Source organism: Bos mutus, chromosome X (assembly GCF_027580195.1).
Source record: "Bos mutus isolate GX-2022 chromosome X, NWIPB_WYAK_1.1, whole genome shotgun sequence".
Classification (NCBI taxonomy): Eukaryota; Metazoa; Chordata; class Mammalia; order Artiodactyla; family Bovidae; genus Bos; species Bos mutus.
In genome coordinates, this window is record NC_091646.1 from 108,460,512 (window position 1) to 108,472,680 (window position 12,169).

The window sequence follows — 12,169 nt, forward strand, 5'->3', positions numbered from 1 at the left end:
GGTTTTTGTAAAAGGCTAAATATTACTGCTGTATTCAAATGCTTTTGGAAGATACTGTTAATGGTGTGTGGTTATTGGGATCCTGAACAAAAATTAAGTCCTGTCAGGAGCTCAGCTGAACTGGAGAGAGCTGAACTGCCAGGTGTCAGAGTACTGGTTAAGACAACAAGCCAAAAGGAAAGTAACAGTCAAGCCTTTAGTCACTTACTGTGACAGTGTGATAAGCAAAACATAAACAGAGAAAGTGTGGATTTCCCCACTGTTCCATTATTCCTCATGGAAAAGTGCCAGTGAGGGTCAAATGCTTCAGCATGGGGAATTGTTTCATTGCTCCGGAAGCTTGGAGGGAAAAAACTGCTGTTTTTTAGTATACCAGAGGGCTGGATGGATGCAGGGAGAGAGGGAAGAGCTAAGAGTGGAAAAGTACAGAGAACAGAAACAAATGTCAAGGTCCCCATCCTGCACTCAATAAAGAGGTCTTCACCAAGCCTCCATATAAAGAGGTCTTTCAATGCAGATGTGAATAAGAGCATGACCAGCCAGGAGGACTGATACCTTAACTACAACTCCCTTCAGAGACTGACATGCATTGGCTGTGCACTAATTCTGGTGTGGGATGGGCCACTTTCCTATATGAGGCTTTCTGGCATGGGATGGGCCACTTTCCTATATGAGGCTTTCTGGCATGGAATGGGCCGCTTTCCTATATGAGGCTTTCTGGCATGGGATGGGCCGCTTTCCTATATGAGGCTTTCTGGCATGGGATGGGCAGCTTTTCTATATGAGGTTTACCATGAGGTCTTTGTAACTGCCTGTTGTTGGGTCTGAAAAATCACACGTAGGTCTTTAGCCAGGAGCCAGACTCCTCAATTTCATCTCTTGATTTTTTAAGACCCAAATGAGAAACATAGGTCACTCCAACATGGACTTGGATGGGTCGGACTTTGAGGAGTTATGTCACAATATAATTAGTATGAGGCTACAGTGGATCATGGTCATGATCAAAATTACTCCAAGTAGGATGATCAGGCCTGCCTGGAGGAGTGAGTCTAACCATCAGCCCCAACCATTGGGATTCCCTGGTGGCTCAGACAGTTATCAAACCAGGAATAGATGGCCCACAGCCCATCTGATCAAATTTAGAGAGCCAGAAGACTTTTTTCTTAAGTTTAGTGATAGACTGCTCTACCTTGCCAGTTTTAGTGATGTAGGTACATCATGAAGTTCTGGCAATAGCAAGACCATTCCTTTGTTGGCCAGCAGGAAGTTGAAGACTAGGCTGTTAATCCAGTACTATTCAGGCCAGGTTGGTGAGGCTGGTCTGTTGTGCTTCCAAAGCTGAAATGGTATCATTAATGACTTTAGGAGAGGTCAAGGACAAGTTGGGGCTTCCCTGGTAACTCAGCTGGTAAAGAATCCGCCTGCAATGCAAGAGACCCCAGTTCGATTCCTGGGTCGGGAAGATCCCATGGAGAAGGAATAGGCTACCCACTCCAGTATTCTTGGGCTTCCCTGGTGGCTCAGCTGGTAAAGAGTCCACTAGCATGTGGGAGACCTTGGTTTGATCCCTGGATTGGGAAGACACCCTGGAGAAGGAAACAGTTACCCACTCCAGTATTCTGGCCAAGAATTCCATGGACTGTATAGTCTATGGGGTCGCAAAGAGTCAGACACAACTGAGCAACTTTCACTTTCACTTCACTTTCAAGGACACGTTGCACACAACTTTTCCTAATGAATGGCCCTGACAGTGGGAAAAGTTGCCAGGAACATAAACATGAGTAGACTATTCTCTTGAGTAACCACAATCTACCTTGAGTTCCACTGTTACTCTGTTTTACTGTGATGTGCTCAGTGGGAGAGGCTGTTTTGAATATTTAGAAGTCTCTTGTCCATGCCTCCACTATGCACATTGGTCAGAAAGTCAAAGGCCTGACTTTTACAAAAGAAATATCCCAAGGTGGGGTGCACACAGTGATGGGAGGGTAAAAGTCATTGATAATCAGGAACCAAACAGCCAGAAGTCCCTCCTGGCGGGTAGAGTCCTTGAGTGGAATTGCAAAATTGTATAAGGTAGAGGAATGTATGGGGGAGAAGGCCACCACTACTGATGTCAAAATAGCTCCAGTGGCAAATTCCATATCCCTTTTCCCAGATGCCTCAGTTAATCCCAGCTTAGGAAAAAGTTGACATCTGAAGAGGTGTTTTATTTCTGTAGCATCAGAGTCCAACTGTGGCAACACATCAGTGTAACAAGGTTGGGATATCTGAGGTACTAAGAATTTCCATGTTTAGAGAAATACCCATTTGTTGTATTCAGGGACACAGCAGACATTTATCTGCAGGGTTGGGTGATGGGTGACATGTCTACCAGTTTGTCAAATTGAGTGGTCACTATCTGAGACAAATGTATCAATGAATCTAGTGAGGAGGAAGTCACGTAGGCTTTTCTATGAGAGAGAAAGAAGAGAGGGTAGATACATGCACCCTCTCTCTTTGAGCGTGTAGATCCAAAGATGCTGCCATCCTGTCAGTTGGTAATACTTTTCCCCATTGACTTCTGTGTGGGCAGTCTCTCCTATATCATGAGCAAGGATAACATCTTATTGCATGTTAAGATATGGAATGGGAAGAGATAATAGTGAATTTTAAGATTGGGAGAAGTTTTTTAATGGCTCTTTTGGCTCATTCTCCTTTATTATCTGTATTAGACTGATTAACTGATAGGTGAAAGGGCTAGTTGTGTTCATTTTCCTGGAAAAGAAAACCGGTTTAAAACCCCTTTTTTTCCCCTAATTTTATTTCATGGAATAGTGGTACATCATGCCATTAGAGCATGAAGGGAATCAAATGGATACTTAACCAAGTGGTTTTCTTAGTAAAGGGGGAAAATTAACTTAAATACATAATACTTTTTAACACTTACTATACCATAGCATAGATTACGGGAATAGGTTTGTGCATAATCTCTGAGGAGGTGGCAGTTCACCAAGGAGTTTTGTTAGATTAAAGAATAGACAGGACTTGTATAAATTTCCTGAATAGAGAAGTTTTACACTGAGGAAAAAGCAAAACTCCAAATGAAGGCATAAAATTTAAGTAGGTGGGATATACGACAGAATTTTCTAGTCTAATGAGGTATAAAACATCAGAATGTTTCTTGTACACCCAAGGGCAACACAGAAATAACAGAAAGATCTGAGTCAAGTGGGTATAATTGAGCACTAGGTGCTTAGTTGCTCAGTCGTGTCCAGCTCTTTGCGACCCTATGGATTGTAGTTCTCCATGCTCCTCTGTCCATGGGATTCTCCAGGCAAGAATACTGGAGTGAGGTGTCATTTCCTGCTCCAGGGGAATCTTGCTGACCCAGGGGTTGAATCGAGGTCTCCTGCATTGAAGGTGGATTCTTTACCATTGGAGCCACCAAGGAAGCCCAGTGAGTGAAAGTCTCTCAGTCATGTCCGACTCTTTGCGACCCCTTGAACTATACAGTCCATGGAATTCTCCAGGCCAGAATACTGGAGTGGGTAGCCATCCTCTTCACCAGGGGATCTTCCCAACCCAGGGATCAAACCCAGGTCTCCCACATTGCAGGCTGAGGTGAGCCACCAGGTAAGCCCAGAATTGGGCACTAACTCAGCAGTAACCCACGCACACTGTTGGCAAAGGACATCTCGATGAATTTGAGTTTGTACTGTCCCACCCCCTTAACACCTTGAAACTACTTAAGCTCTCCATAACTTAGGTGTGGCCTTGTGAAAATGAGGTGGGAAGTCCAGCCAACTGAGGTTAAATTTCAGCGATGTTAGTGAAATGGGTCCTTAGTAATTAAGTTGAACCATAAAAAAATAAAGTTACATTTGCTGTATCTGAGTTTACCTGGTATTAGGTGCTGAGTTTTCTTGCACACCATGCTCACTGAGTGGTTTCAGTTTTAATAAAATTTATGTCAAATTATTGAAAACTAACTACATTAGGTTTTTTGAAATAATTTACAATTAATTGGGACTATTGTACAGCAGTATGATAATTTTTAAATGTGCAGTTGTGTGCAGTTTAAATTAAGAAAGCAATTCAATCTTTTGCTGTGATTCCATTTCTGTATCCATAAAATGAGAAGGTTTCACTGCTTTCTAAGCTCTGGGCTTTTTAATTGGAAGCACTTTGTGCTTCAGTCTCCACTATGACTTCATACTTCCCAATATAGCTGAATTTATACTTTTTATGTGATTGGATGTTTGGACACGTGTATATATTAACGTACATACCAAGTCAAAAATTTTGTAGGATTATTCTTTAATCTATATACATTTGTATATGAAAGTAAAAGTATAGAAAACAAATATATATATATATATATTAATAACAAATATATATAGGAGTGTATATATAAAAATTTCCAAAGTATTGCTTTTATTCTTAAAAACAATTGATTTTTCCGTAGATAGTGTATTCATTTTGTTCAAAATAAATTAACATAAAAGGTATACAGTGAAAAATACCTCCTTTCCACTGTGTCCATTAGCCACTGAGGTCTATACATTCGTAATGAATACTCATGTTATTTTCTTATGAAAATTGAGCATCTTTTCATTTCCGTGAACTGTGTGTTTACATAATTTGCCCACTTTTCTACTGGATTGTTGGTGTCTTCATATTTCAGTGAGCTATTTATATTTCAGGGAGATTGCCCTTTATCTATGTATGTGTATATTTATGTGCCTCTGTGTTTATCGAAGGTCTTTTATGGCTTTGGGTTTTGAATAGGAAACGCCTTCCCCACTGTAAGATTGTAAAATAATTCTCACATGTTTTATTCCAGTATATTAATAGTTTCACTTTTTTCATATAAATATTATATCAATTTCTAATTCACCCTGGTATGGTTTGTGATATAAATTCTACTTTTATTTTCTAGATGTCCTCACAAGTGTGCCCCAATATAATTTTCTGCTCTGACTTGTAATGCATTTTCATTATATACCAAATTCACATGATTATATGGACCTGTTTCTGGACTTCTGGAAAATCCCATGGACAGAGGAGCCTGGTGGGCTGCAGTCCATGGGGTCGCTAAGAGTTGGACATGACTGAGCGACTTCACTTTCACTTTTCCCTTTCATGCATTGGAGCAGGAAATGGCAACCCACTCCAGTGTTCTTGCCTGGAGAATCCCAGGGACGGGGGAGCCTGGAGGCTGCCATCTATGGGGTCGCACAGAGTCGGACACGACTGACGCGACTTAGCAGCAGCAGCATACTCTTCCAGTGGTCTGCTTATTCAGATATGAGAACCAAACTATTTTAATGATTGACTTGTTATATTTTATCTGACCCTGCTAGTGTCCCCTCATTTGTCTTTTTATTCTTCAGAATTTTTCTCAGTGTTATTGCTTACTTATTTTTCCACATAAACATTAGTCACCTTGAAATCTTCTACATCTTATTCAGTTTGATGCTAAGTATTTTATCTTTTTCTGCATGTTTTCTTCCATTATGTTTTCTAACAGGTAGTTGTTGGTATATAAGAAAGCTATTGATTTCTTCATATTATTTTTATATACAGCTACCTTACTGAATTATTTTATTGATTATAGTAAGTTTTCATTTAATTAACTTGGATTTCCCATGCATACAAACATATTATTTACAAATAATTTGTTTTGCCTCATTTTCCCCAATTTTTATACCTCTAATTTCTTTTATTTAGCCATGTTGCTTAGTATGTCCAATATAGTATTAAGGCATCCTTGTCTTATCTCTGCCTTCAGTGGGAAGACATAAAATGATTCACTGAGCAATCAATCTTCTAGTTTTAAAATATATTTAGATTTACTTTAATTTCCTTAAAGATGCATCTCTTGTGAAAAGAGTAGATTATTAAGCTTGTTTTTAAGCAGAGTATGGTAGGCAGATTAATATCCACTTCCTAATTGTGCTTAGTCATTCAGTTGTGTCCAACTCTTTGCAACCCCATGGACTGTAGCCCACCAGGCTCCTCTGTCCATGGGGATTTTTCAGGCAAGAATACTGGAGTGGGTTGCCATGCTCTCCTCCAGGGGATCTTTCCAGTCCAGGGATCGAACCCAGGTCTCCCACATTGCAGGTGGATTCTTTACCATCTGAGTACCAGGAAGCCAAAGATATCCATAACTAATCCCCAGAACCTGTGAATATGTTAGGTTATAAAAGTAAGTGAAATTAAGATTACAGGTGGAATTAAAGCTGCTAGTCAACTGGTTTTAAACTAGGGTAATTTTTCTGGTTGCTCTGAGTAGACCCAGTATAATCATAAGGGTCCTTTAAATGTGGAAGAGGGAGGCAGAAGAATCAGTGTCAGAGTGATGCAATGTTAGAAAAACTCATTCAGCTGTCACTGACTGTGAAGATTGAAGAGAGCCATGAGCAGAGGGATGCTGGTAGCTCTCGAAGCTGGAGAAAGAAAATAAATGAAATCTCAACCCTCCAAAAAGTAACACAGCTCTTCCACTGAGACTTCCAGAACTGTATGTAATATTGTTTTGTTTTATTTTTTAGCCCACTAAGTTTGTGGTAATTTGTAAGAGCAGCATAAGAAACTAATACATCAGGTAACATTTTCTCCAAATAAAATTTTCATGGAAACCCCAAATAAAAATGATAAAAACAGAGCTTTACTGATTGAAGAGGGGCTGTGACATGGGCATAAAGGAATCTACAAGGGAATCTCTAGGATTGTAAGTAGAGTAGTTTGGAAGCTTGTATAAAGCAAGATATCCCAAGTTAGTAAAACTATCTAAAGCCTCAGATGGTGACATACTAACTGTATGTTCCACTGAAAATATTGCCTATTGGAGCAGGATTAGGTTTTCTTTATTCCTTTAAAAAAAAAAAAAAAAAACTACTTAGGAAAACTTAGTGAGGCAAGACTTTAAATTCTCAGCAATGCAGTTGTAACTAGAAATGGGTAAATAGATTAACAATCCTGTGGGCAGCCTCTTTTGCATGGAGTCTGCAGCAGAAGCTTGAAAGGAAAGTCTGTGGTTCTTTCTTACTCCTTCTTAGCTCTGACAGTAGGAAGTGCCTGTATAAAATGTAGCAAAGCTTTAAAACAGCAAACTCATGAACAACTCATATTGAGGTTCAGAGGTGATGCTGTTTATTAGCAGCATGGTAAGCAGATTGACACAATATAGAAACTGTTCAGGTTTTCAGCTCTAATTTTGTTTATGCATAAATGATTTGGGGCTTCCCCGGTGGCCCAGTGGTAAAGATTCCACCTGCAATGCAGGAGATGCAGGAGACATGCATTCGATCCCTGGGTCAGGGAGATCCCCTGGAAGAGGAAATGGCAACCCACTCCAGGATTCTTGCCTGGATAATCCATGGACAAGGATAATCCTTGGTGGGCTATGGTCTATGGGGTCCCAAAGAGTCAGACATGACTGAGCGACTGATCATGCACACACGCACAAATGATTTGAAGGATATCTGTACCACTATTTCATCTTTATTTTCTTGACATTATTCATAACTAACTTTACAGGTATAAAGTTTCTTCTGCCTGTCAACAGTTTTCTTCTTAGTAAATAAAGGCCTTTCTTACTTTTTAGCTTTTGACTTATCTTAGTGCTTTTAGTCTCAATAATAAATACTTCTTCCTTGGGTATGTAAATTTATCACTAACTTCCACAAAGGCTCACAAAAATTTGTCTCAGTTTACAATATAAAGTTAGTTATTCGAGGGCTCTTTTTGAAGGAAACATAACTAAATATGTTGTATTTTTCAGGGTGATGATGGAACTCCAGGGCCACCAGGACCAAAAGGGATCAGAGTAAGTGATATTTGCTGTATCAAATGTTTTGTTGGTCAAACGAAGAAGCTACTGAAGTGTTATAAGGCAACTGGAAAAAGACTCATATAGAAATTCAGGAAGAGAAGTGAAATCTTTTAATGTTTCAGAATTTATATGTCTATAATTAGCCTTTCTTTAGTATTTTGGTAGTTGTCTTTATATATCCAGATGTCTATTTAAACTAATATAAGAAGACTTTAAAGTAGCTTATGGTTGAGAAATGTGAAAGTGTTAAATTTCAATAATTTTTCAAATTCTTAAAAATATACATCACACAAGTGGTTTAAAGCAGAACTACCCAACCAGGGTGATCATCTCAGAGTTCAGAGAACTGATCACCTCAGGTCATTGTACCCTCCCTGGGAACCAGGTACAAATAGTATAACTTTATTTGTGTGTCTTGAAGAGAGTAAGTTTGGGAAGCCTCTAGTTGAAGCCATTGTGTTAAAGAATAACTATTTTTGAAAAAGGAGGTCGGTTCCATAAAGTTTTACTGCCTATACCACCATGTAACTACATGATAGCAAAATATTAAAAAAAAAGAATAACTATTTTTGGAAAAATACAGTATTTTATCAGTTCTGAGATGTATGATTATTCAAGTTTTAATGTTCTGGAATTCAAGATGTGTTTGAAAATTTAAGTGCACATTTAGTGTAATTTTTCTGAATAGCTTTTAAGTAGACATATACTTTTCAGTGTGTTTTAGATTGGGAGGAAACTATAGTTTATAAATAGTACTGGCTTTTGGAAAATCAGATTTAACTTTTCTGAGCCTCAGTTTCTTCATTTGTTATATTAGAAAGTCAAACAAGAATATCCCCATGGTCTCTTTTAGCTCTGTAATTCTGTGTTCATAGATTGACAAGGTCCCTGAATTTGAATATAGAATATATGGGTGGTGGCTTAGATATTTATGTGTATTACAAAGAAAAACATTCTGATCCTCTGATCTCCAGAAATTTAGTAGATGTATACATTTTACATAAATGTTTAAAATATTCTGTTTGCTATATACATCTTAACAACACATAGCTTGCCTTATGTGCTACTTTTGACTAGTGTACGTAGAGCAGTGGAAAAGCAGCAAAGAAACTCAAAACCCTTAACATTTTTTTAGCAGACATGCTTCTGTGTTTTTCTATCATAACTGAATATCAATATACTATTAAAGCTGTTCATAATAATCATAACATATATCTTAATAGCTATAGCTACCATTAACTATGTCCTAAGTACAAAAAAGATCTTCATGACCCAGATAATCACGATGGTGTGATCACTCACCTAGAGCCATATATCCTGGAATGTGAAGTCAAGTGGGCCTTAGAAAGCATCACTACGAACCAAGCTAGTGGAGGTGATGGAATTCCAGTTGAGCTATTTCAAATCCTGAAAGATGATGTTGTGAAAGTGCTGCACTCAATGTGCCAGCACATTTGGAAAACTCAGCAGTGGCCACAGGACTGGAAAAGGTCAGTTTTCATTCCAATCCCAAAGAAAGGCAATGCCAAAGATGCTCAAACTACTGCACAATTGCACTCATCTCACACGCTAGTAAAGTAATGCTTAAAATTCTCCAAGCCAGGCTTCAGCAATACGTGAGCCGTGAACTTCCAGATGTTCAAGCTGGTTTTAGAAAAGGCAGAGGAACCAGAGATCAAATTGCCAACATCTGCTGGATCATCAAAAAAACGAGAGAGTTCCATAAAAACATCCTTTTCTGCTTTATTGACTATGCCAAAGCCTTTGACTGTGTGGATCACAATAAACTGTGGAAAATTCTGAAAGAGATGAGAATACCAGACCACCTGACCTGCATCTTGAGAAACCTATATGCAGGTCAGGAAGCAACAGTTAGAACTGGACATGGAACAACAGGCTGGTTCCAAATAGGAAAAGGAGTACGTCAAGGCTGTATATTGTCACCCTGCTTATTTAACTTCTGTGCAGAGTACATCATGAGAAACTCTGGGCTGGAAGAATCACAAGCTGGAATCAAGATTGCCGGGAGAAATATCAATTACCTCAGATATGCAGATGACACTACCCTTTATGGCAGAAAGTGAAGAGGAACTAAAAAGCCTCTTGATGAAGGTGAAAGAGGAGAGTGAAAAAGTTGGCTTAAAACTCAACATTCAGAAAACGAAGATCATGGCATCTGGTCCCATCACTTCATGGGAAATAGATGGGGAAACAGTGGAAACAGTGTCAGACTTTATTTTTGGGGGCTCCAAAATCACTGCAGATGGTGACTGCAGCCATGAAATTAAAAGGTGCTTATTCCTTGGAAGAAAAGTTATGACCAACCTAGATAGCATATTGAAAAGCAGAGACATTACTTTGCCAACAAAGGTCCGTCTAGTCAAGGCTATGGTTTTTCCAGTGGTCATGTATAGATGTGAGAGTTGGACTGTGAAGAAATTTGAGCGCCAAAGAATTGATGCTTTTGAACTTTGGTGTTGGAGAAGACTCTTGAGAGTCCCTTGGACTGCAAGGAGATCCAACCAGTCCATTCTGAAGGAGATCAGCCCTGGGATTTCTTTGGAAGGAATGATGCTAAAAGCTGAAACTCCAGTACTTTGGCCACCTCATGTGAAGAGTTGACTCATTGGAAAAGACTCTGATGCTGGGAGGGATTGGGGGCAGGAGGAGAAGGGGATGGCAGAGGATGAGATGGCTGGATGGCATCACTGACTTGATGGACATGAGTCTGAGTGAACTCCGGGAGTTGGTGATGTACAGGGAGGCCTGGCGTGCTGCGACTCATGGGGTCGCAAAGAGTCGGACACGACTGAGCGACTGAACTGAACTGAACTGTAGTATTGCTGAGACTAAGAAAATCTGTCCACTCTATCACTTCCCACTTTCAAGTGTCTGAGAGTGCTTAGAACTTGGTGGCCTAATAGTTCCTGCATCCTCAGATCTCAGCTCACAGGCAGCTGTTGGCATGCAGATTTTAAAAGACTTATTATGGAAAATTTAAAGCATACACAGATTTACAGAGAATATATTAATATTACAATGACATCCCCCATGAAGTCATTACTTGGCTTCAAAAACTATCAACATTTTGACAGCTTTGTTTCTATACCTCACCACTATTGCCTGTAATATTTTAAAGTAAATCCCTCACATCATCATTCCACCAATAAATACTATGTTTCTTGAACTTATCACCACATTATGCCGTTATTACACCTCAAAAACTTAGCAAAAACTTTTCAATATCCTTTAAAACTCAGTCCATATTCAGATTTTCTCAATTGTCCCAAAGATTTCTTTTTGCAATTGGTTTGTTCAAACCAGGATCCAGGCAAGTTCCACATATTGCATTGGCTTGATGTATTTCTTAAGCCTCTTCTATTATGCCGTTGAAGAAACTGCATCATGGCGTTGTACTGTGTTCCACAATCTGGATCTGCCTGACTGTTTCCTCATGATGTCATTTAACTTATTTCTCTGCCCCCCATGTTTCCTGCAACTTTGAGGTTGCCTTAGAAGAGGCACTAGAGAACTTTCTAGGAAAAAAGAAAAACCTGTACATTTAAGATGTGTGCATTTTACTATATATAAACTATACTGATTAAAAAATGAAAGAAAATTGAAAAACAATACTTTATAGGTACTGCTGTATATTTACTATTGAATTACATCTCATGGCACAAACGTCTGTCTATCCCACTTTTTTGATGCTAGATTTGGTCAATGGTCTCAAATGTATGAGCCTGACTCTGCCACCAGAATTTCCCTATCAACTTTCACATAGTGGTTTAGCATCCATCCATGATCATTGGTTAGATCCAAGTTTTTGTTTTTTGTTTTATTTTTTTCGTTTGGAGTTGCAAAATGATAAGTTTCAAAAGTCTATTAGTCCTTCATTGAATAGCTTGAATTCTAATTCATTAACTTGAATTCTGATTTATCAGCTGAATTCTAGTGGGGTAATGAGTTTGTACACTGGCAACTTCGAGTGATGATCAAAGAAGGTTTTCTTTAATTTATCATTAGAAACATGGAATTTCTGTGTTTCAATCACTTGTACTCATTATTCTTTTTGAAGCTCAAATTATTTCATCTTTGTCTATGGGAGCCTCTTCAAGTTGGCCCCTGTGATTTGTCCTATTGACAAAACCCTATTGATCTTTGATAATTTCTTTGCTTTCTGACATAAGACCCTTCAGGCTCAACTTATGCATGTCCTCTCTAGATCTGGAATTGACCATGTCTCTGATTACAGATTCTTTCAGTGATTTAGATTCCACAGTCTGAATATAAGGAGTGTTCATTGCTACTAGTTTTGTCACTATTTTGATGCATTTTAAGTGGACAGAG

General features: G+C 38.9%; 1 protein-coding gene across 1 annotated transcript in view; it reads left to right on the forward strand.

Annotated features, from left to right (window-relative positions):
- The window catches only part of COL4A5 (collagen type IV alpha 5 chain), a 254,556-nt gene that overhangs the window by 129,182 nt on the left and 113,205 nt on the right, over nt 1-12,169 (forward strand). The window contains exon 4 of the mRNA XM_005910838.2: nt 7,769-7,813. Coding sequence (XP_005910900.1) covers nt 7,769-7,813 — 45 coding nt within the window. The remainder of the gene's footprint in view (nt 1-7,768; nt 7,814-12,169) is intronic.